Source organism: Cervus elaphus, chromosome 8, assembly GCF_910594005.1.
Source record: "Cervus elaphus chromosome 8, mCerEla1.1, whole genome shotgun sequence".
Classification (NCBI taxonomy): domain Eukaryota; kingdom Metazoa; phylum Chordata; class Mammalia; order Artiodactyla; family Cervidae; genus Cervus; species Cervus elaphus.
Window position 1 is genome coordinate 33,971,015 of NC_057822.1, and position 26,702 is coordinate 33,997,716.

General features: G+C 39.4%; 1 protein-coding gene across 4 annotated transcripts in view; it reads left to right on the top strand.

The window, feature by feature from the left end:
* The first annotated feature begins 370 nt into the window (after positions 1 to 370).
* ERBB4 (erb-b2 receptor tyrosine kinase 4) overlaps positions 371 to 26,702 on the top strand; it is a 1,218,836-nt gene continuing 1,192,504 nt past the window's right edge. For 2 of the 4 annotated variants that reach the window (XM_043910154.1, XM_043910156.1), the window contains exon 1: positions 371 to 1,140. In XM_043910154.1, coding sequence (XP_043766089.1) covers positions 1,059 to 1,140 — 82 coding nt within the window. In that variant the 5' untranslated portion in view covers positions 371 to 1,058. The remainder of the gene's footprint in view (positions 1,141 to 26,702) is intronic. The other 2 variants (XM_043910155.1, XM_043910157.1) reach the window with 1 other exon arrangement.

A 26,702-nucleotide genomic window follows, 5' to 3' on the forward strand; every position in this document is an offset into this window, starting at 1 on the left:
AAAAAAAGAAAAAAATTTTTTTTCTGTAAGCATCCCTCGGGTGGTCTGCGCGCTTTCCGGGCCAGCTGTCCGGCGTGTGTCTGGAGATGGGGGGGTGGTGTCTCTGATTCACTTCGTGGCCTCCGGTGAGCCCTTTAAATCCAGCTTCCCCCGCCCCCACCGCTAGGCTCCCCGCTCCCTGACAGGTGTTTTCCCAACTCCTGAGGCCCACGATTTTGGGGAGTGGCTGAACCAATAAGATTTCCCTTTGGGGGGAAGGCGTGGCTAGTTGGGTCAGAGCGGGGGCGGGGTTTGCGCGGCTGAGCCGAGCCGGGCTGGTTGCGTGGAGGGTTGTTTTACCCACCGCCCGCCCCCCCACCAACCTTTTTTTTTTTTTCCCTCCCGGACGGAGTCTTATTAATTTCTCGGTGGGGCTGCAGCTGGAGACCGCGGAGCGTTGGAAATGACGCTCGGAGCTTTAATTACCGCAGCCGCCGGACAAGTGTGAGGAAAGCTGACAGCAAAAAAAAAAAAAAAGACAGGATCGGGGGTGAAGCGAGAAGCTTCCCCCCCCCCCCCGCCCCTTTCCTCCCAATTTGGACTGGAGGTGCAAGGAAACTGAAAAGGGAGTCGAACAGAGTCCGGCTGGGGGGAGAGGCCGGAAACCTACCGCCTGTTTGCAATCAACTTTTTTTTTTTTGGAAACCCTTTTCCGAACCCTTCCTTTTTATTGTTGACCAACCAGGGAGAGCGAGCGAGAAAGTGAGGAGGGAGCGAGAAAGCGGAGGCTCACACAGGGCCGTAGCTGCCCGGTCCGGCTCGGAACACCGCCGCACACCCTCCAGTACACTCCCACCCGCGCGCGCCCTCCCGCGCACCCTCTCCCGGTCCTCCGGGTCCGGGCCCTAGACCCGCGGACGCGGACTCGGTCGCCCGCGCTCGGAGCCGGTGCACCGCGCGCGCCAGTGCCCCTCGCGCCCCCACGCGCGCCCGGCCGAGGGATCTCCTCCGCGTGCCCGAAAGGGGATTATGCCATTTGGACATGTAATTGTCAGCACTGGATCTGAGACTTCCAAAAAATGAAGCTGGCGACAGGACTGTGGGTCTGGGTGAGCCTTCTCGTGGCGGCGGGGACCGTCCAGCCCAGCTCTTCTCAGTCAGGTGGGTCGCGGTCCTTCTCGCGCTCCCTGGGTTGAACCTGCTGCTGCCGGCCGAGCGGCGCCGGCTGGCTCCTCGCCCCCTGCGCCCTTCGCCCAACCAGAGACCCTCTCGCTCTCGGGCGTGGAGGGACCACGTCACCCGCGCCTCTTCCTTGGGTTTTTCGTTCGCCCCTCTTTCTATCCCAAACTTACCCTCTGCGTGGGCATGCGTTTTATTTATCGCGAAAAACCACCCTGCGCCCCTTTCTCCGTCCCTTTTCTCTCTCTTTCTCCCCTTGTTTATTTCTCGCGCGTTTTCTTCGAGCCTCCCTAAGCCGGATCCCTTCTGGTGGCGCCTGTTGTGCGGGACGTGGGAGACCCAAAGCCGGAGGCAGAGGAGACGCTCCTTGTCGCGTCTGCCGAACCCCCGCCCCCGCCCGCGAGGGAAGAAGCCTCGGAGAAGCGCTGCCCGCCCGGGGCTCCGGGGCAGGATTGGGGCCCCGGGGCCGTGGCAGCTGGGCTCCGGGGAGCGGGAGGGCAGTGGGGAGAGGAGCCCCGAGAGCCGGCTTTGCACCTGTGTGCGCTGCCCGCGGCCGCTGCGTCCCTGGCCGTCCGAGCCTGCGGGGTCAGACCCGACTCGAGCCCAGCCTGGGAGCCGGAGCACGGCGGGAGGACACGCCTCGGCCGGGGGGCCCGGGAACGCAAGGCCTCCTCCGCTGGCGTCCCCAGCCCTCGCCCCGCGGACTAAGGGGGAGCTGGCTGGCTTGCTTGACCTCTTTTTTTTTTTTTTTTTAATGGCTTGACCGACTTAAGCCGGGAGCCCGGCCTTCCCGTCGGTTTCTGTGTTTGGCTCCAGGAAGAGTTCTTCCTGTAGTTCAACTTGCTATTGGCCGGAGTCCCTCCAACTTCTGTTTACTGCCGGGCGCGGCTGCCGAGCCGACCCGTCAGGCGAATTGATTGAACCCAAGGCGGGTGCTGCGGCGCTGGGTGCGCTACCACTGCTGGCCCGGGAGCTCGCGCCCCGGGACCCCGCGGGGCAGGAGGCGAACTGACCCCCGGGGAGGCGGCGCAGCGGGGCCCGCAGGGTGGATGACAGCCCCTGCGGGCCCAGGGAGCTCAAAGTTTCTGACACTTGAGTTTCCTGGGGCTGAAAGTGGGACAGGAAAGGGCCAGGAAAACCGGGGACTGACGCTGCTAAGGGGGCCCTTTTGGAGAGCCGGGGAGATTTCCGGAACCATACGGGGCTGCTGCGGGGGCGTGGGAGGCACCTTGAGAAGATAAAGCCCCGGGGGAGTGGCGAGAGGGAGAGTTTCAGGCCCTCGGAGGGTGTCCTTCTGACCTCACCAAGAAAACAGCGCGCAGGAGTTTTCCCGCTCCGCCCCCGCCGCCGCCGCCTCCCCCGCCCCCCCCCCGCCTAGTAAATAACAAGTTACAATCCTCGAGCCTTTCAAAATGACCTTCGAATGGCACAATGTGCGCCGTTTGTTCTGGCCGTTTGCACCCTCCCAATTACTCCGAAATTCTTCATGCATACCAGGTCCCGGGCTCCAGCCACCTCCGGAATTACACCAACACCGACTTGAGATTCCAAGCGGCCTCTTAGATACATCCCTTTTTATCTCCCTCCCCACTCCGCGTCCCTTCATATTTCCCCTCAATGGGTTGATTATGCACATTGACCCATTCAGACGCAGTTGCGACTGACACGCAGGCTTAGCCGAGAGGAATTTCCACCGGGCGACCTACTGGGGGGCTGTCTGGTGCAACCTCTGCCGCTGGGGGACCCGGCTGCGAGTCCGCAGCGATTGGGTATTAACTGTGCGGCTCGGGCTTGAGCTATGCCGAAAAGCCCTTTTCAGAATTTCTGCAAGGAATGTAATCCAAATTAGTTCTGCAGCTGTCCTCTTCCTCGTCTCTGGCGACACCGGCTCGCACCCTCGCTGGTCTCTTCTCGCTTTCCCCCCGTGAATTGTCAGAGCCACACAAGTGAGGCTTTAGAGCGCGAGGATTAGCGTGCCATTGTTGTTCCGAGTGTGACTCTGCACTTGAAATTCTGGGGGCACAAAGGCGAGCCAAACACAAAGTGATCTAGATGAAAGGGCCGCACAAAGAAAAGCTCCCGGTTGCCTCCCTGGTATAATTTCAACACGCAGGCTAAGGTGATCCACTGGAAACTGTAAATGCCTCCAGGACACCTTTTTTTTTTTTTTTCCTCTTCTTTTCTTTTCCCAATCTTCCCCACCCCCACCCTGCCGCACCTGATAGGGAAAGTTCGGCTGGTTTTAATGTGGTGCTTTTTTAAAACCAAGTTACATTCTGGGGTGTGAGCGAGGCTCTGTGTGTGTGTGGCTGTGGATGTATGGCTGTGTGTTCCCAAGTAAATACATATTGCGTGTCTCCCCTCTCGCGGTTAGCCGTCAGTAGCAGTTTGGAGGAGTTTGTTTTGGTCCAAATGAGAAATTAAGTGCGGATAAGTAAACTAAGCTGCCAGAGGGCGACAAGATGTTGAGTGAATTGCTTTTAGATGAAACAAATTAAGGAAACGAGGGAAGACAATCTGCTTCTCGCATTATTAGACACGCTTGGAGTTCAGGGGAAAGTGGCATATTTTTGAAATGCTAATTTCTTAAGAAGCAGAAGGAATGCACCTTATTTACTGCTCTATGTGAACAGAATAAAAATATGAGATGGTCAGGGTTCTTGTATAGATCTAAGATATAAAATAGTTGTATCTGAAGAGGGCATGTTCTTATTTTTCTCTTGGGGAAAAAAAAATCAGCTTTAGAGAAGATTTTTTTTTTGTTTTGTTTTTTATTTTGAAGGACTTTGTCTCATTTCCAGTGATTTGTTTTATCAAGAAATATTATAGCCAAGAGCCCTTTATATGGCTGTTATAAAACCTTTATCTCTAAAAAGAAGAATTCCATAATTTCAGTCTTCCTGCCGTGATGGACAAATGATCAGTATCACCTTTGTGTTGAAATATGTATATATGTGTAGTGGTACCAAAGTGGTGATCTTACACACCGTAATAGATATGTGATGAACAAGTTCAGCCCCTATTTTTTATTTGCAAGTAACTTAGTCCTGCTTTTCATTCTATAAAAGAGCATATATTTTTTCTCCATCCTTAAGATATATCTCCAAAATCAAATTTTAAACATTTGAGAAGAAAAAGATTAATAAAACTTAGTTAAATGATGAAAAGATGTTCAATATAATCTAAAAAAAAATCAGTTCTCTCCCTGCATGTATTTATTGTAAGCACACCCATGAGTACAATTTCCGCTTTTTCTTTTCTTGCAATTTTTGAAATTCATATATATGTAAAAGGAGCCTTTTTAAAGTAAGGTATAATTTTTTTCTTCAAAATGCTTCCAAATAAATTTATACCTTTTATTGTGACTGCAAATCACTTGAAAATACTATAATGTGGACTGATATGGTAAAATTGGATGACTCTGGTTGTGTCATGATTCCTTGATTTCTGATTTTTTTTTTCTTAAACCAAACTCCTTTTTATTTTTTTCATCATACATGCATAGAAAGTCAAATTTTTTGAAATCAAGGTACTTACTCCTTTATATGTATAATTTTCATTTAGTCACTGAAATGTGTCTTAATTAAGAAATTGCATTGGAACATTTACCAGGGCATGCACTTTGTGGAAGATTTATGTATTTTTTGCTCTAGCCTGAGCACACCGAGTTTGCATTGACTGATTTTTGGAGTTTGCATTCATTTGAGGAAAAACCATATTTTCTTCTTAAAGTAGATTCAAATATTTAGTATTCATGAGCTTTCATCCCTTTGGTTCTTAAATAGAAGTGCTATTTATCATCTGTCTTACGCATTCACCCTTTCCATTGCTATAGTTTCTTTTTTTACATCTTATTATTTATTGAGTTTACGCATATGAATATATATTTTCCCCATCATCACTAAGGGTATTCTTCTTGTGCATGTCTTTCCCAGCAGCCTGCCACTCAGCCATTGCAGGAGTCCTCTGAGCCAGTTTTCATTCTTTCTTTCTGATAAATCTGATATGGCTGGTTGGCTGGACAATTGCAAGCCATTCCATTGCTCAGATTTATTCTTGAAAGAAAATAAAAAGGTATCGATCCGAGATCACTAGCACATCTTAAAAACACTGACTCCAAGGCCAAATCTTTCTACAGAGAAGTCCCTTTTTTCCCTTCTCTCTCGTCTTTTCCCCACTTGACCATAGACAGAAGTTAGACTACTGCCACTTCAAAAATGCTAGGGATGCGAGGCAATGTGCTGTATCTAAATATTCTCTGAAGCCCTGTGATTAGAGCTACCTTGAGATTAATGACTATGTAAGGCACACATTTTAGGAAATGAATTAGTGCACCTTAAACATTGCTGTGTTTTAAAGTGGTATCATTTTTCGTATTACTTCAATCCAGTTATTAAGAAAAGTTAGCATATATTAAAAGCAAGAATAAGTTTTTGCTTTATTTGACAGTGTCCTGCTGCTGTTGGATATCCATGAGTAAATTTTAAGTGCCTGTAACATAAACAAAGCAAATGATCAAAAAAGATGTTCTGTTACTTGCAAACTTGTTGGCACTTGAAATCACAGTTGATTTTACCCCTTTGAGAGATACTGCTTTATAGAGAGAGATGTTAATATTTACATTGAAATTAGCTTATGGATGTTTAAGACTATAGCTGTTTTACAGAAATTAATTGTCAAGCATATTCCACTGTTATGTTTGACAGTGATCTACTGAGTAAGGACACAGGGCAGAATTTAAATCAAACTATAAACTTTTCTCTAGGTTATATCATTTAAGAAGTGTTCTACTGTGTTGCATTTGACCGTATGGAAATATGTTGCATCTTTATCTAACATTCATTTTCTGAATTATTCTAAATATTAGGCAGTTAAAGTAAAACCTTACTTTTCATGCTAGCTAGTATTCCTGCTGACTGAAATGTGCAGTTTATAATGACAAGTAATCCTTTAATTTTCTTTCTTTCCTTTCCTTTTTTTTTTTTTAAAATAAAAAAAGAGCTTAGACCAGTGCTTCCTGAAACTGTAGTTTTCCTACATAATTTGAAGGAGATTTTGCCTATTTATAGTGTGGTTAAGTTTGACACAGGACACAGCCAGGTGGTTCAAATCAGGATTTCTATATTGTAGGGACATTGTTCCTCCAATTTCTTTTTAATACCTTAAGCAATTCACTTCTTGTCTTTGTGACTTGGCTTTCATGCCTGAGGGTGAAATGTATGTATTCTCTATTTCTTCATTGTATAGCAATTTTCTGAAAAAATGACTTTAAAATCCTGTGATATTGAGATACATAGCAGTAATGAGTTAAATTGATATATTTAAAACATGAACACATGTTAATAAACATAATGTAAACTTTCTAATAGACCAGCACTGTTAGAAGAGCGTCTGTCTAAATGAAATAAAGAGATTGTTAAGTTTGAAGAATGTGTATTTGAAGGCCATTTGCCCTAAAACTTTTCAGAACTGGTCTATGGTCTCTTTAGATTCTGTCTTATTTGGCTTTGTCTGAGTTGTTGATAATTCTGACATGTTATTAAAGAAATTGACCTATTTTCCCAGTGCTTTAATCAAAGCTTTAAAGCCTCTTTCTTGTTTTAATATTTGACACTTCAACTGGTGCTTTGTATTTGTACTAATTTTTCAAGAGGGAAGAGAACTGTCTCACTTTTATAACATAGAGGTGAAATACATGGATATTTGGGGGCCTAATTCTAAAGTGCTTTTTTGAGCATGTCGTAATTGTTTTATAATTGTTTTCATTTTAAATATGTGATTGCTTTGCAGGCCTGTTGCTTGGCACAACTCCAGGGGGCAGCAGCCACATAGAATTTAATGGGAATGGTGCACGCCTGAGCTATGGGTAGTACGGCAGCAGCCCTGCTATTGTGGGATGCTACAGCGTAAAGCAGCAGAAGAGAGGAGAATCGGATTCTGGTCATACATTCTCTGTGTGATTTTAGCTTAGACTTCTTGCTTTGTGTCTCAATTCTTTCATTTCCATCAGTATAGCTGAAAGTGATACTTAAACAATTAACATCTTGAATTTTTTTTAAGGATTCAACTAGACAGAAAAAGGATGTTTAGACGTTTTAGACAAAAGAAATCCATTGGCTTTTAATTATTTTTAAAAGGAACCTCTTTTTTTTTTCTTGTGAACTCGTGTGTGCAGCCCTGAGATTGAAAACAGGTAAAGGGTAAAAGGAGATGTCTTTTGTTAAAGCTTCATTGAGAAGCCAGCTTTGTGCCCCCTGCCTTTGGCACTCCGCTACTTTTTTCCCACTCTGGCAGGGACTCTTCTGTGCTGGCCTCAGAATTCAAGCAGTTTCAAAACCACTCATCTAGTCCACTCTTCATTTTTTAGATGAGGAAACTGGGAGCCCAGAGAAATTAGGTAGTATAAGTCAGTTGGCAGTTTCCAACACTAATATCATTTTCTTTAGAACAGAAATACTTGAAAAGTTGCAGACAAAAGAATAAATAAATTCAAGGTTGTGCTATTTTAAAGGAGTCTTGCAAGATTGAATGAAAACAAATGGATTGGAGCCATGGGCCTAATTATCAGACTGTGAAGTTCTTTTCAAGGGGAAAACTGTGGAACAACATCTTTAATTTATATTTAGGAATAATCATTGATTGCATTTGTAACTTATAGCACATTAAGATTAAAGAAATAAAGGAACTTTAATATGACTTGATTCTGTACAATGTTTAGTTGGTAGTATCTATTCTTGACATAGCATTTTGATCCTAAAAGATGAGAGTTGCCTATGTTAGTATCTGTATATAACATTGCCTTCAAGAGTTTCTTTTACCTGTGACTTTGTGAAGATAACCAATACACAGAGAATGGTTGTTTCTTCATTCTGTATTAAGTAATATGCATGATGCTTTAAGAAAATGGATTTTAAGGGATAAACAATGGGTTCTTCATGGACAGTTAGTTGGTGGGGACCCTTAACTAGCAAATCCACGAGAATACTTCAGACTTATCCAGGCCCATCCTTGGAACCAAGGTTCTCTATCTTAACCACTGGCCTTATTGGGTCCTCGTCTTTTTTCAGGCCCTACTAGGATCACAGTTATTCTTTGCACAAGTGCATCTAAGCTAAGCTTTAAGTACTAAGACTATATATTTACGTCTGTAGTGCATTTGCCTCCCTCTAGTTGGCTTCTGCAAGATGCTGCCCCTGGGCCTTGTGACTTTGAATGTTGTTGATTTAACCTGACCTCTCTTTGGTCACCCCTGACTTCCCTTAAGCGCCAGAGCTTTCTGGAGCTTTCTGGAGCTTTCAGCATCTCATTGGCCAGGGCAACAGAAGGGAGTTTTAAACCTGTTTTGGCAGGAAGAGTCACTATCTGTTAGAAATTTGCAATGAAAATGGGTCCCCCTCCATAAAAACATTAACATAGACACCAGGAAACTTCCTCTGTAATATCATTAAACCTCTCCCTTGAGAGCTAGCTCAGGATCATTACTGTTAATCACGTTATTTTCAATATCATGGGGTTACTGAAGCATGCTGTTGCTGCTTAGTCGCTTCAGTTGTGTCTGACTCTGTGCAACCCTGTGGCCTGCCAGCCTCCTCTGTCCATGGGATTCTCTAGGCAAGAGTACTGGAGTGGGTTGCCATGCCCTCCTCCAGGGGATCTTTCCCACCCAGGGACTGAACCTGGGTCTCCTGCATTGCAGGCAGATTCTTTACCACTGAGCCACCAGGGAAGCCCTTCTGAAGCATACTAAATACCAATAAGAATATACAAGACTCACTTTCTCAATTCAGAGAGTTAAACTAATAGGAATCAAGGCTTTATGAATGTTCTATATATTTTATTGTATTTAAACTTTTTTTTAAAAATTGGAGGATAATTGTTTTACAGTGTTGTTTTGGTTTCTACCATACAATAACACAAATTAGTCATAATTATTACTATATATATAGTAATATATATGTACATATCCTCTCTCCAGAGCCTCCCTTCCCCTTACCATCTCACCCCTCTAGGCCATCATAGAGCCCAGCAACTTCCCACAGCAGGGGAAGGAGAGGGTATGGTGAACTGAGAAAGTAGCATTGACATATATACACCGTCATTTGTAAAATATTTATTTTATTTGAAACATAGTCTAAAAGTGCTTAGAGAGAAGAAAATGAAGGGAGCAATAAACATGCCTTTTTTTTCCAGAAAGATCACACCTGTAAATAATAAACTTTACCTACCATATCTTTACTGTTCTTCTGACCTTTATTTATGTCTGGTCCCATGTGCATATGTTCTAGGTAGACATCCAAGTTTTAAGCTTTTCGGATGCAGATGGGGATTGTAAACCTGCTCTCAAAAGATGCATCTATTGGTCTGTGATGTGCTGAGGATATCTCATGGCTGATTAGGACTGAAAAAATGGCAACAGATTTTCCAGGTTCTATGACTATGTCTAGGATTGAGTAATGGGTGCTGTAGTCCTCTATTTCAGGATGGGTCCCCATCACTAGGAGAGGATGCCTAATTGAGGTCATGGTTGGCATTTTGCTTTAAGCGAACTCCCCTTTTACTAAAATTTTTATTTGTCATTATTTCCTATTCTTCCCTGTAGGCTACAAGAATATGAGTTTTCTTCTGTGGGGACCCATGAAAACCAAATAAAAACAAAAAGGAATAATTCTTTTAGATACACAGTTTCATTTTTAGGAGTTCCTTTTGTCTGATAATTTGTCTAGAACTAGAGCAGTTAAAATCACTGCAAATGGTGATTGCAGCCATGAAATTAAAAGACACTTACTCCTTGGAAAGTTATGACCAACCTAAACAGCATATTAAAAAGCAGAGACATTACTTTGCCACAAAGGTCCGTCTAGTCAAGGCTATGGTTTTTCCAGTGGTCATGTATGGATGTGAAAGTTGGACTATAAAGAAAGCTGAGCGCCGAAGAATTGATGCTTTTGAACTATGGTGTTGGAGAAGACTCGAGAGTCCCTTGGACTGCAAGGAGATCCAACCAGTCCATCCTAAAGGAGATCAGTCCTGGGTGTTCATTGGTAGGACTGATGTTGAAGCTGAAACTCCAATACTTTGGCCACCTGATGTGAAGAGCTGGCTCATTTGAAAAGACCCTGATGCTGGGAAAGATTGAGGACAGGAGGAGAAGGGGATGACAGAGGATGAGATGGTTGGATGGCATAACCGACTCGACGGACATGGGTTTGGGTGGACTCTGGGAGTTGGTGATGGACAGGGAGGCCTGGTATGCTGCAGTCCATGGGGTTGCAAAGAGTTGGACACGACTGAGCAACTGAATGGACAGCGGTTAAGTTTCTTCGATTGCCCGGCTTATTAAAATCTAATCCCTAATACTTTTGTTGACCTCATTTAGTCCTTAGAAACTCAGAGCAGGCTGTTGAAGGATCCTCTTTTTCAGATTTCCTCTTGTCCCTACCAGGTGACCGTTTCTAATATCATACTTTTATTATCCTAGTTACTTTTCAGAAGCCTTCAATGGATTCCCATTGCAGAGTTCAAAGCCTGTTAAAATAGTCTTCAGTTTCCTTTTTAATCCAGTCTTAAGAGTTTTTTAAGATGTATTCTAAGAACCAGACTAATGTAGTTGGTATTCCAAAGCCTTGCTTGCTGTCTTTCCTTTGGCTGACCCTTTTCCCTGGAATTCATGGGCTCCCTTGGTTGTCCCTGCCTGTCCAAACTGTTGAATCTTTCAATTTCCACATTAAATCACAGCTCTTCATTGAGTCTTCCTTCATTCACTACTCTACTCTTTTTTTTTTCTTCTCTTTTTTTTTTTTTCTTTTTATTTCTTTTTTATTAGTTGGAGGCTAATTACTTCACAACATTTCAGTGGGTTTTGTCATACATTGATATGAATCAGCCATAGATTTACACGTGTTCCCCATCCCTATCCCCTCTCCCACCTCCCTCTCCACCCGATTCCTCTGGGTCTTCCCAGTGCACCAGGCCCGAGCACTTGTCTCATGCATCCCACCTGGGCTGGTGATCTGTTTCACCATAGATAGTATACATGCTGTTCTTTTGAAATATCCCACCCTTACCTTCTCCCACAGAGTTCAAAAGTCTGTTCTGTATTTCTGTGTCTCTTTTTCTGTTTTGCATATAGGGTTATCGTTACCATCTTTCTAAATTCCATATATATGTGTTAGTATGCTGTAATGTTCTTTATCTTTCTGGCTTACTTCACTCTGTATAAGGGGCTCTACTCTTTAATCCTTGTCTGTATCACCTATTTGCATTTAATCTTAAACCATTCTATAGTTATAACTTTTTTTTTTTTTTTAGTTATAACTTTTTAAGAGCAAGCATTTTTATTTCCCGCAGAGACTAATGCAGTGCCACATACATGGTAAGCTCTTTAAAAATCTTTTTTTTAAATGAAAGAATAACATACATTTGCCAAAACAATTTTAAGCTCATTCATGGATGGTTATTACTTGTAATTAAACCATATAAATGCACAAATAAGCTGTTCTAAAAACATAATTATAGAATTCTTAATAATAGATATTAGACATGTTTATCCTGGGAATTTCCTTAGTTGCTTTCTTGAGCTTTGTAGGGTATTTCTTTCAATGGAGTGTTTCCAGGAGTATATCATTTGTCCTCATTCCCATTTTTAGAGTCTGCTCATAATATGGCACAAAGTATTTTTGTCTTATTTTGGCGAGTTAAATATATGTAAATACCATTCTTAAACATGTAACTGTCTTGTAGTACACTGTGTTTTTGTGGCCATTCCTTTGTGATTTCTTATCTCCCACTTAAAAATTTTAATCAGTTTAAGCAGAAAACATGTATTGACCTGTGTTTGAAGACCATATTAGGCACTGAGGAAGACATATAAGAAACTCAAGATGCTAGATTTCACCTTTCTTTCAAACAAGGGCAGATGAGACCAATGAAAAACAATACAAAAATTATGTTATTAAGTGATTTTTCCAAACTCTTAGGGGGAATTTGCCTCTGGAGAAATGCTAATAAGTATTTCATGAAAAAAAGGGTTCCAGACAGAATGTGGTGTTTTCTATTCTTAGATGTATGTGATAATACAACTTTGTTAATACTAAGATTTCTCAGTATCTTAAAATAGAGAACTAGACATATGCCTCCCATTTTAAAAGGATCCTATAAAAGAAATACTTGCAGCATAACTGAACTGAGAGGTGACTGGGATTCTCTTAGCTTCTCTCTTAGATGATTCACTCTGCATTCTGAAAATTGGTGAAATGATTATAGTATTTATAGTGTCAGATTCTACCAGGGAAAGTGCTCTTCCAGACATTGCTTCTCAGGTTATCAGATTTCAAGAAACTGTCAACCTTTCTAGGTCACTGTGGTACCCTAAGTGTACTTTAATTTATAATGGCCTGAAAGAGTTAATGTAACATCAAAGCTTAGACCTAACGGTCTGCAGAGTAGTCTATTAATGAGAAAATTGGGTATGGAGACATTAGTATCTTTGTCTGAAAATTTCTTTTTACAACTTTCCTGATTATTTTTCCTTTAAGAGTCCCTGAGAAGAAAGTTTGAGTCTGGGATTATTGCTTCTACTTTGTAGATGAGGAAGTAGAGGTATAAAGATGTTGTATGTACCGGTGAAGGCTGACTGGTGGGTCTGTCGCTGCAGTTAGGTGTCTGCCCTGCCCTGAGCCAACTGCCTCTGCCGTCTGCTGGTCCTCCTCTTCCATGCCTCCTCCCAGCCACCGGTGTTGGTGATCCGTTCAAAGGCGTGGCTCTTCCGCTGTTACTGCCCCACTGTGAGAGAAAGGGATGCTCAGCCCACCAAATCCTTCTGCTGTCAGGTCAATGGCTCTTTATGTTTTCCCTGGAACCATTTGAAGAAACTTATCTAGTAAATCAGGGGTCCCCAACCTCTGGGATCTAATGCCTGATGATCTGAGGTGGAGCTGGTGTAATAATTATAGAAATAAAGTGCACGGTAAATGTAATGCACTTGAATCATCTTGAAACCATCCTTCCCTCTCCTGGTCCATGAAAAAACTGTCTTCCATGAAATTGGTCCTGGTTCCGAAAATGTTGGGGACCACTGCAGTAAATCTGTCATTTAAGGAGTCCTTTGTTGGGTTACTCTGCCTTTCTCCTCCTGCACTGTCTTCTCCAGAGAGTTTTATTTTATTTTATTTTTGTATTGTGTATTGTACTGTGTTAAGGAAATCATCATAAAAGCCTTGTCTTCTTGAAAAAACTTCAAAGCAGGGGCATGTTCAAGGTTTTTGGACCTGCATTAATGCAGTTCGGGGAACCTCTTTTAAAACAGTATAGAAATAAAAGTACAACTTATGGAGAGGAAGGCAACCCAAAATTACAACTTATTGGGAGGCACCAATACAGGAGAAAGGTTCTGAACCTGAAACCTTTTACAAAAAGCTTTACAGTACTTCTCTCTGTTTGAAGATTATACAACTGAAGAAGTAATGCTATCTCTTATTTAGGGTGAATTTTGGGTGTCATTATATATATATATTTTTCCTACTGCATGCAGTTGGTATCTACTGTTAATGTAGAAGAATGCATTTTTTGAGGAAAAAAATTGTTATAAAGAGTAAATTCATACTGTCAAGTACTTCAGTATATCTTTGGATGAAATGATGTACTTTATAGGGATAATTTTCAAAATACTTCCATTCTAAATATGAACACACTTAATCCAGATATCTGTTTTCTTGATGCCATATTCTTAAAATGGGTCATGTAATGCTGTCTCTTATGCAGTTCTGTAGTTCATAATAGTGTGATTTGAAAGAATCTTGGCAGTTTTGATATATAAAATCTATATTACTAAGGCCCTACTGCATGAAATGTACCTCATTGAATTTTTAATCATTTGTTGTTTAGCACAGTTAAAAATCTATCTTTGACTTTTACCCCCTGGCTAAGTTAAATGTGCCCATTTTAACTGCAATAGACATTATTAGCTGTGAATGAAACAATGCATCTAAATTAAAATCAGTACTCAGCTCAGATATTTGGTAATATTTTAACTACTAATATGTTAACACATTTAAGTAACAATAAAAGGATTAGTATTTCAAGTCACATTTTTACTATGTAAAAATATCAGCTAAAGAGTTAATAATATTTTCCAGTTGTTTTAACTTCAAATTTAGCAGCCCCATTGTCCCTGGTGATATATCAAAACTTCTAAAAGTGTACTTGGAATTAATGGAAACTGAAGTGATTGGTATTCAGATATAATTCTTCAGTGGCCTTTTTACTTTCTCTTTTTTTTAAGTGCTGAATGAAGTTTGAAAACATAAAATGCTTTGAGATAGAATAATAGACAAAACATTTTATGCAACTGCTGATGAAAAGGACATTTATTATTTTTTTCTGTACTTAATATATTGCTGGTGGCCAGAATTAGCACACCATGGGCAGAGAAAGAGATAAGACAGACAGAACAGCACACAGCTAATTTTGTTTAGCAAATTTAGATCTGATACATGCTATTTCACTCCTACAAACTGCCTCAGCCACTTTTGAAAGGTACAGATGAAGTTTGTCTCCCACAGTTTAACAGCTTTCACTCAATATTTATAGGCTATATAAAAATAAATTTCTTCAAGTACCACAATTCTCACTGACAAGATGAGCACTGTGAAGGTAGATTTATTAATGAGAAAAAGGGAGAAACAAAAACATTTCAATTGTTCCAGATCTGCTGAAAATAAAATATGTCAAAACATCCAAATAATCTTTGTTTCAAGGACATGTATAGTGGGGCTTTGCATAGTCAAGGATTTTGACTGCTGCAGCTAAGTCACTCAGTCGTGTCCGACTCTGTGCGACCCCATAGATGGCAACCCACCAGGCTCCCCGGTCCCTGGGATTCTCCAGGCAAGAACACTGGAGTGGGTTGCCATTTCCTTCTCCAATGCATGAAAGTGAAAAGTGAAAGTGAAGTCGCTCAGTCGTGTCGACTCTTAGCGACCCCATGGACTATAGCCTACCAGGCTCCTCTATCCATGGTATTTTCCAGGCAGGAGTACTGGAGTGGGTTGCCATTGCCTTCTCCGAGGGTTTTGACTATTTGTGAATAAATCAGAAGTCCCATTATCTTAAGATAATTTTCTGATTCGAATCTGGTATGTGGTTAGATGAATGTTCTGGAACTAGTCATTCATCTGTTGGATAAGCCAATAGGAAGGGATCCACAGTAATTATCAGAAAGTGACTATAAAACAAAACAAACAAAAACCCAAACTTTGATCTTTGTTAAAAAGAAAAAAAGTGTCATCATCCAAAAGAATAAATTTTAATGAATTTCTAAGAGAAATTCTAAGAGAGAATTTCTAACTTTTCTGGAAAAAAAAATATACCACAAAACATCTATCGCTTGATGGCAACATGATCCTAGAAAAAGCCAGGGATTTGGACAGTAGTATCCATGTTTGAGAATATTTTAAGAAACATCCCAAAAGTCTTTTCTGTCATAATGTAACGATATCTAAAATGTTATAATATTATTTACATATCTGCTAGAGTTTTGTTCTGACTTATGACTACCTGGCTAAGTTAAATGTGCCCATTTTAACTGCAATAGACATTATTAGCTGTGAATGAAACAGTGTATCTAAATTAAAATCAGTACTCAGCTCAGATATTTGGTAATATTTTAACTACTAATATGTTAACACATTTAAGTAACAATGAAAGGATTATTATTTCAAGTAACACTTTTACTATGTAAAAATATCAGCTAAAGAGTTAATAATATTTTCCAGTTGTTTTAACTTCAAATTTAGCAGCCCCATTGTCCCTGGTGATATATCAAAAGCTCCGTAATCAAGTTCACTATGGAGAATCATATTCATGAATTGTGCATCTCGTCATATTTCCAGTGGTTATTTCAAGGTTAATTTTTCTCAGACAGCTTCTGTCTTGATTAAAGCTATAGTAATTGTATATATGCTGATATAGCACATGGAGGTTTTAAACCAAAGACATCTTTGATTTCATAGGGAGTCAAGATCAAATGCTTTTCAATGCTTCCTACTCAAATACATGAAAAAAATAAATTTCATGTCTTTTTTTTTTATCTCTACAAAGAATGTTGAGACTTTTGTTTGGCATTTTCAAAATCCTGGGAGCCTGTATGGAAGGATATGAACAACAAAATATATTCCATTACCAGGACTAATATCCAAGTGCTATACTCCTTATGCTTTTATTGTTTGATAAAATATTAAAACACATTCTTACCAATTGGCTTTCCCAGAGCCCTCCCTAAACCACTTTGAATGTTATTCTTACATGTAATAACGTCTCTGTTGTATTTGAAAATAATTGGAATGTGAATAGTATCATACTAACTTTGTCACTATTAAGTATTAGCCTATATGAAGGAGGCATGTTTCTAAGTTGTGTATCATGCTTAGGTATTTTATTACTTGACTTGAAGTTTAAAAGGACATTACTTAAAAACAATAGACAGGATGTTACAAGTTTTCATATTGAATTAACCTAGGAGAAAACCATGTGAGTGATGCAGGGCAAAGGACTCAAGTAAAGCAGATGCTATGAATTTTCCTGGGAGTGATCGGGAAAATGTGTGATGCGTGTTTGTTTATAAATTGGGCTGCAGAAGAATCACAGCAATTTAAATTTGCAATTGCCATAACTATGTGGGAACAAACATACTACATGCTTACGTTGTTAATCAGAATGAACAGCTTATCTGGCAAGGTGTCAGCTGCTCCATAATTGTGTTTTAAGTCACTTAAGATAGGAGTCTGTTCCTTGAGGGCACCACATATACTGTTTTCATTTATGGTGGATAAGAAAACATTCAATTAAAATTTCTTTACACAATTAAACTGTAATATTGTGAAAGAAGTTGTGAATTTCATCTTAATTGTGATTCTCTTGGTAGCTTACGTTTGGGCCTGCAATGTATTATTTTGCAAAGAAAACTCTTTACAACACAACAGTGAAGTTACGTTTCATTTGAAGAACGATTAGAGAAAGGAGGAGATGCCAGGCATGGGGAAGAGAAAGCTTGGGAAGGGGCATGATAACTATCTTCAAAAGTTGGAGGGCTGTTACATATAAGAGGGATTAACAGGGTTCTGGGTAGCCTTGGAGAAAAGAAACATTAGCAGCTGTTTGAAATTGTGAGGCATCAGATATCAGTTGAACACCATCAAGAAGTTTCTCACAGTTAGAGCTTCCCAAAGTTGGAATGGTCTGTCCTGGGAGGTGGTGAGTGCCTTCATGTGTATTTAGGGTGGTCACCTCTGATTTCACCTCTTCTGTGAAGACAAGGAATGGATGAGGCAGCTGAAGAGCAACTGGTCAGTGATGTTGGGAGTGGGAATTGGGTTCTGTGGCCTCTGAGGGCCCTTCCCACACTGTGTATCCGTCATGTGCACATCATGCCCAAATATCCTGCCCTGGTCTCTGGAAAACTGAGGCAGTGAAAGCAACACTGTCTCTCTGACTAGGATTGCCGCCCAAATGCTTTTCACTATCTACCTGTCCTTACCAGACTTGTAAGATATGTAATAGGTGTTTTAAAGGCTGGTTTCCTTAAATATAAACTTTTGTTTTTTCTCAATAGCCTTTGTATTAGACACTCATACCTCTAATGCAGTGTACTATCAGAAATAAATCATTCTCAGTTTTAAAAGCACACAGTACAGAATAAAAGTATAAAATATTTTATTGTGTTTCTGGGTCTATGCCAGCAAATAATTATAAGACTGGATTTAACTAAACCAGAAGGAGAAACATATATAAGAAGGTGAGGACATAGGCAGGGCAGGAGGTTAGAAAACTGGGCCTCTAGTTCTGAGTGGAGCGTAAAGTGTTGAGAAGTCAGAGCCAAAGAGAAACGCTTTTCTAAAGAGACTGAAAATCAAAAGGAAATAAAAAGATGAAGGCGCATATGCATGCTTCAGTTGGCTACAAATAGAGTCAACCTTTCTCAGTCCACTTGGGAAATATTTACTTCAAGGCCTTTGACATTTCCATCTCTTTTACTGCCTCTTTTGGATCCATACTGTAAGACCTGTGCTAAATGAAATGTTTTTCTATTTTTTAAAATATTTATTGGAGTATAGTTGCTTTGCAATGTTGCGTTCGTTTCTACTGGAGAGCAAAGTGAATCAGCTGTCCGTATACTTAGGTTCCTGCTTTTTTCTTTAGTTGCCATTCTTTTAACATTCTTTAGAGTTCTCCTCTGGTATGAAACTGCATTCCTGTTATGGGCTTCCTTCTGCTTTAAAGTCTTTCTGACTACATCTCTCCTTGCTGTCTCGGTCTGTATCCACGTCAATGCTTTCTCTACACCACGTGCTGTGACTGTGGTGGTATTTTTGTGCGTTAGTTCCAGTGTTCCCTAAAATCTGCCATGGTAGGCGGTATTAACTCCATTTTAAAGGTAAGGAAACTGAAACTCGGAATGGCATAACTGGCCAAGATCAGAGTAAGTTCACAACAGAGAAAATATTCTAGCAATCTACTTGACTATTATTGGGTATACTTTAGGCTTACAGTTTTGGTTATCCATTTTTAAAGAGGCAATGGGGGAAGATAACCCACTCAACAAAAGTGATTTTCTCCCCCACACTTCTGTCTGGCCTTTGTCCTCTGCCTTCATTACTATTTTGTCCCAGTTTCTGGATCCCTTTCTCTGTCTCACCTCTGCGTGAGTCATTCTGAGCTCTTGCCTCTCTCCAGAGTGCCAGGCCATTCTGTTATTACTGCCTCTGCCTGCTGGGTGTCTCTATGAGTATACCAGTATCTCTGACTCAAGCAGTTCCAACGTTTTACTTTTCTCTTTCCACCATTTAGTGTGCTTTTAAAATCTTATTTTTTGTAGATTTTTAGAGACACAACTAATTCTTCATTGATAAAAAACCAAGTCTTAATTACTATTTAATACTTATTAAAGGCCTAGGTGTCAGGAAATGTGCTAAAGCACTTCTCATAGAATGCCTCAGCTAATCTTCACTACATGGCCAGTACTATTTCTGATTTTACAGTCAAGGAAAAAGAAACTTGGAGAGATTTAATTTACCAAATCACAAACAGCTGTGCAGGTGGCAAGTCAGCAATGCTTAAGGTCCTAACAATTTTTCATGGTCCAAGTTGCAATATTTTATATATATATAAATAAGCTAAAACCTCTAAGAAGGATATTGACAGTATAGATTCATTTGTTACCTATTTTAGGCCATTGACAGTTATTTCATATGATACCTGTGATAATTATTAATAAACAGGTATATTTGTGAATATGCAAAACTTGGAAAACAGGATCAAGCATATTAATAATAATCCTTTTCTATTGTCACATTGTAATTTCAGTACATTTATAATACTTCAAATAGAGTAACCAGTTTATTCACTTTTTAAAATCGATAATATAAAGTATTGTAAAGAGTTGAAGTAGAGTTTAAATAGAGGAGCTTAAGAATCCAATAGTCCAGGTTTGAATACTAACCATGTAAAGATGGGTTAATTTCTTAATCTTTTTAAGCTTCAATTTTCTCATCTAAAAACGGGATCTGATATTAAGGTCAATCTCATAGTTGTGAGGATTAAATGAAATAATACATGTAAAACAGTGTCTATCACATAGATGCTTGGTTACATTATATATATTGTAGTAATTGCTTCTCTGGTGGTTCAGACTGTAAATAATCTGCCTGCAGTATGGGAGACCTGGGTTCGATCCCTGGGTTAGGAAGATCCCTGGAGAAGGGAATGGCTACCAACTGCAGGTGTTCTTGTCTGGAGAATTCCATGGACAGAGGAGCCTGGTGAGCTACGGTCCATGGGGTTGCAAAGAGTTGGACGTGACTGAGTGACTAACACACACACACATGTACTATAGTATTAGTATAGTATTATACTATATATACTATAGTGTTAGTATAGTATTATAGTATGGTAACTAAAGCAGTTAAAAGCAAAAAAAGAAAAAAAATGCAGTTGAAGATACAAAATGTTAAATATGAAAATATTATGGATTTCTGCTTTCTCATAATTTTAGTATCAGTTCTGTGTCCTTGTTTATAAACAAATGATGCAATATTGGTTTGCAGAATCATTGTATATATGGATAGGCTTGGGTACTGTGAGTAGAGTATGTGGGAAAGAATTTGGCTCCCTGTGAGAGGCAGTCCTCTCAAATCATTTTTCCTTCATATTCTTTTTTTTTATAGTTTTGGGATTAAAAAAAAAAGACCTTAGAGAGACAGTTTTGTTTCAAAGATTTATGTTTACCTGGCAAACTAAAATCCCCTGTCCTTTCATCCTTATTGTTTTTTAAAGCGCCTTCAAGAGAAAATGGTTTTTAATCAAATTCATGAGATAACTTTTTATGTTACATTTTATAGGCATTTAAACTTTTCAAGATAGGCCACAACTAATATAATGTATGACTGAAGGTATTTTTGGAAAAATTTCTGCACGCTGGAGCAGAATCTTCAAGATCTATCTACAAACACTGAACAGAATTTTCCACATTGAAGACAGTCTGTACATTGTTGCGATTAAATTCTTTCCCTGTCTCATGGTTTTATACACTTATTTTGATAACCAAAGAATCAAATAAAGGCTATGCATACCATCATAAAGTTTTTAATTCACAGACCTTTGCCGGTTGTGCTCTCTCTCTTGATTAAAATTGTGTGCGTGCTCGGTCCCTCAGTCGTGTCTGACTTCTTATGACCCCATGGACTGTAGCCTGCCAGGCTCCTCGGTCCATAGGATTAGCCGGCAAGAATACTGGAGTGGATTGCCATTGTTTCTCCGGGGAATCTTCCCGACCCAGGGATCAAACCTGCCTCTCTTGGATCTTTCGTTGGCAGGCGGGTTCTTTACTCCCGAGCCACCGGGGAAGCCCCCTGATTAACTTTGAAACACCTCAAAACCGTCAGGCTTAGAAGCAGTTTTACTAATGGGAAGGTCGATCTTTGCTCTTCTAAAGCTGACTGCTGGTTTTCTGGCAACAATCTCAACCTCCCTGCACACCAGTGAGCTTGTTGTTGTTAAGTTGCTAACTCGTGTCTGACTCTGCGAACCCATGGATGCAGCACGCAGGTGAGTTAGAGCAAGAGGATAGTTACTTCTCTTATTTACCAATCAGGAGACTTTCAAAGATGCTGTGAATTGCAGCATAAGCAATAAAACATGTATTTTTATTTAGGCTATTGTCTTTAGCCTGAGAGACAGAAATTTGGCTCACAGACTCCATTACATGCCATTATGTTACTCAGCTGACAGGTGATGTTTCAGAATAATTGGTCAGTGGTGATGTGTGATTAAGTTTCTGTCAGACTTGCTGGGACATACTATGAGTTTTACTCTTGTAGTTAAGACCTTTTAATGTAGCAGTTGGGAATTTCCCTGGTGGCTCAGATGGTAAAGAAACTGCCTTCAATGCAGGAGACCTGGGTTTGATCCCTGGGTTGGAAAGATCCCCTGGAGAAGGAAATGCTAACCCACTGCAGTGGGAGTTCTTGGCTGGGAAATCCCATGGACAGAGGAACCTGGTGGGCTACAGTCCATGGGATCCCAGAGTCAGATACAACTGAGCGACTGACACTTTGCAATGTAGCAGTTAAATAACTAAAAATTCAGATGTGAGGATCATAACACAAAATAATGGTCACACGCCAGTAGCTTCTTAAATTTTATGTTTTTTAGATGCAAGTGTTGAATTTGGGATTGAGATTTTATTCAGCTACAATGGTACTTTTTATTTAAATGCAGCCTGAAATTGGCATTTTAAACTATAATTCAAGTTATTACCACAGATTTTCCTCCATTGATTTTGTTATTATTTATCATTAATATGACATTCTCTGTAACTTATGGTTGATCACAAATTTAGAGAAAAACAGTGTTATCTGCATATTTAAATCAAAGACATTTTTGGAGGATATTTATCCAATTAAGATGTCCTGATATATTTCAAATGGTATTCAGAGATACCATGAGCAGATCAAACCTCATGAATATATTCTGTAAATGACAATAGTTGTTACTATGGTAACCTTTAACCAGGTATTGGGCAGTTTAATTTGGATTAGTCCTATTCAGTGGTGAGGTAATGAAAATGAGGGTAATTAACATTCAAGGTTTGAGTGTAAAGAAAGACAAAATGCTAGTTTATGAGAGAAGCAGGGATATTGAACCGGTAAATGAGAATGCTAGAAATGAAATGACCACCACATAACATTTAGCCAGTCTTTCCTCCCTTTATCTCACTCCATGCCTGCTGGCTTTTGTTTTAGATCCTGTTGTCCTCCATCCCTGAGTGGTTCTAATTGCACCCATGAATCAGGAACCGACTCTTTCTACTCTTTCAAAACAGTCTTCATCTTTCACTGCCCGTCAATAGCCTACTTAAAAACCAGGCTAGAGTGCCTGTCCCATTTCAGGAATGGCAGTCAGTTTCTATCAGTATTGCTACTAATTTTGCCCTTCTTATTTAAAATCTATCTTTATAAGGTTTCAATACTATAGCATTTGTTAGGGTTCCACATGTTTATAAATTAACCCCTGTCCCAGTCCCTACCACCAAATATGGAAGCAGTTTTTCCTCTTTTCCACTTGTACATTAGGAGGGATTTAATGTACACGTGTCATTATTTCTCCAGTGCTCATTTATAGTATTTATCTGTATGTAGCACTTTGGATTTTTAAATTTTATTTTGTTTTATTTCAAACCATTTTGTTCCTTTATTTAGTTTTTGCAAATATGCTAAAGTGGGTTGTCTGTGGACATATCTGCCTGAAATGAATATAGCTTAAAAGCAGAAAATTATTGATTTTTAAAATGAATTATTTTCCTCTTAGCAAGGCCAGTTTCCAATAGCCATTTTATTTACCCTTTATCATTTCATGCAGTAGCTTTAATATCACCAAAGCTACTGTCACCATCAATATATTCCTGAAAAAGAACATGATGGTTTGCAGTTTTTCCAAAAAGAGAATTGGGAAGTCGTTTGCATTGTTTGATTAAATTTTGGTATGTGTATATTCATAAAATTTCTTGTACCTCATCTTGAGTCCTGTTTCTCATGTTTCCAATAGTAATAAAATGTTAAAATATTCCAATTGAGTAGCATTTACTGTACTTTAATAAAAAAATCAGAGATGAATGATCTATAGTACATTGTAGTGCTAGGAAGAAAGCAAGCTTCTCTGAATTTATTTGCACTTTGAAAAATAGGAAGGAGAGCTGGCAAAAAGGAGTTAATTTAGGAAAACAGGTGTTACAGGTTTTTCATTCTTCATTACAAATCTTGACTAGGAGCATCAGTGCACATGATTTTGGGAACACACAAGAAGATCAGTGGTTGTAGCCCCAAATAACTCTTCTCAGAAGAGGTTATAAACAGCTGTCCCTTTCGGCTGTGATCCCTATTTGGAATAGTCTCAGGACTTGTGAAGGAAAGCTTCTCTGGGATTAATGCCTGACATGCCACTATTTGTGTCCTAAGACCTCGCTTTCACCCCCACCACCTTCCCAATCACTGGTTTCTCCAGCAGAAGTTAGATGTGGAATTAGGGGCTAGGCAAGCAGATGTTACCTCAGCACAGTAGTTAACTCCTTTTTGCCAGGTCTCCTTCCTATTCCTATATTTCAACTTAGGAAAGTTCAGGTAGCAGCTTGAGCTCTCTATTTGCTCAGCTATTTAGAAATGGTTAAGTATAAGTGAATTGCTAAAGTTGTCCTTCACAACAAGGGTCAAAATTGTACCTACAGGAGTCTTGTAGTGCCCCAAATGGTCTATTTTTGCACAAATATTTTGATTCTTAGTGGTTCCACGCATGGCTGCAATTCTCTTAACACATTGTGTTATGCTCTGTAGTTTTTACAGGCATGCAAATGTTGAAGTATATTTATTAGCCCTGATGCTATTAAATGTTCAGTTATTTCCCAAGACTTTTAGGTGGGTCTTGGGAAATTCTGAGATGAAATTATGTAATGTGTAATTGAGAAATAGCATTTATTCTTGAGCATAACTTGCACTGAAGGCATTATGGAGGGAAAATTAATTATTGTCATATCAATCAGAGACAATGATTAGAATTATGTTTTCTAAGATTATTTTTCTAGACATAGACTCAAACTGCAAACTGAGTTGTACTTATTTAGAAAATAAATTCCTTATCAATTAATTTATTACTGCACTAGATTGGTTTATGGTCAAAGGCAGTCTGCTATCCTATTATGCATAATACAGTTATGTATTGAATATGTATAATGTATGTATCTCATAGCTGAGAACAATGAGACCACATAGATAGTCCTGATGTGTGATACACATTGAAGTTTTCTAAGTTTTGTCCTTATTGGAATAATATATTTTTACAGGTTGAAAATGCAAACAGCCTCACACTATAAGATTATGTTATGTTTTCTTTCATACAGGGTGTGTTTTAAATCTTATAATATCAAGGTTGCTCAGTTTGCCAGCAGGAGGCCCCTCAAAGCAAGATGATGTCTCTCAGTTGACAGGTTTCTGTATAAATAAATAACACTCTGCGCATTCCTCTCAAATACCCGAGTAAGTGAGATAATGCAATATAACTTTTTTTTTTCATTTAAGAAATAGCTGTGTTATGTCAGTGACCTGTAATAAATAGCACTGCAAGGAGAAGCGGCAGCCTCATTCACCTTGCATCCATGCAGAAATAACTGAGCTCTATTTCCATGGCTGGAGAGAGAAGAAGAAAGAAGCAAATGGAAGAAAAGAACCGGCCTTGGATTGTAGTCACTCCCATGCTAACAAGGGGAGGTTTACACTGTCTATTTTCACTGTGTTGAATTCACCACTCAACACGATGCAAGTAAGCGCTTTGTACTCTAAACATTCAGATAGTCATTGATAATAATGATGTAGTGCATATATCATAAAGAATGTATTGCCATTTTCCCAAATTCTACACATTTTTTCTGTTAAATTTTCATCAGTTAGCAAAATACTATATTGAAAACATCTTATTAATTGAACATAATGGTGCAGTGAGAATAAATATAGTTTTTTGGATAAGGAAGGCAATGTGTTTAATCTGTTCTAATTTAAGACATGAAAATATAATTTTCTTCACATTGTCCTCTATTCTTCCTTAAAAAAAAGTCATGAATTGTATATGTTGAAATATTTAATAAAGAAAAAATTTAAGTCATGTACTCTAGAACAAACTAAAACTAAGACCTTTAAATTAATTCTCAATGAAAAATTTAAATGATTTGGGCACTTTGAATTTTCAGCTCTGATTCCCAGTTATTCTAAGACTTTTAGCATATGTTATATAAAGTATATAGAAAAGATTGCAGTGATTGTGGGCCTGAAATGAAAGCCTCTGCTCAGACTTATGTCACATTGAAATTTATGAACATCGTACAAGCATACTTCAGTGGGATTGGGTCCATTGTACTTACACATTCTGCCTCGCCATTCATTTATCCAACACCTAACAGACGTTGCACAGCAGTGGCAACAGACAGCCTGATGTACAAAGACCAAGGATATTTGGTCCTGGTTCCACAATTAGTTTATTTTAATCAATATAGAAACTCAGAGCTATAGGATCTAATATATTTGCCATCCACAAAAACACATCAGTAACAGCAACACTTCAGATACTCAGAATCTCCGGGTGGCTTTAAACAAACACAAGTAAATTCAGCACACTCTATTGAGGTTGTAGATTACATGCTAAATGTATTTAATGCTTGCTCCATTTCTAATATTATGAGTCTTGGAATTTTTTCTGGAGGAAGGATTCTTAAAATGATTATTTTCCCCAGGTATTTTATTTTACAGAAAATAAATTTAAGGCTCAGAGAAGCTATTTGCCTTAATCACACACATTTTCAAAAGCACTTATTTTCCTTTTCTTTGTATAGGCTAAAATTTTTGATACTTCTGAAGTTACAGTTATTTCCTTTTATCATTTGATATTTTCTACTATTTAAGCCAGTGAATGTTTACTAAGTATATCTTGAAATACAATTTTATAGACTCTTCTTCCACAGTTTTTGTGTCCTATACTGGAGACTATTAATCTTTCAATATTCACAAAATATTTATAGTAATACATATTTAGGTGACTAAACTCAATGTTGTTGCTTTCTTCCTGTTTTTTTTTTTTTGTGTGTGTGTGTGTATCACATTACTTCTCAATGCAACAATGAATTTATTTTTTACACATATTACTAGATTTGATGTAAGTATGTACTATTTCACGGGTATGTATGAGAACTAATACATCTGAGTAATGATGAAAATTATGTAAACAAGGATAGTATTTAAACAATAAATATTGTTGTCCTTAGTCTATCAGTCATGTCCAACGCTCTGCGACCCCATGGGTTGTAGTCCACTAGGCTCCTCTGTCCGTGGGGATTCTCCAGGGAAGAATACTGTAGTGGGTTGCCATGACCTCCTCCAGAGGATCTTCCCTACCCAGGGATCGAACCCAGATCTCCTGCATTGCAGGCAGATTCTTTACCATCTGTGCCCTTAAAC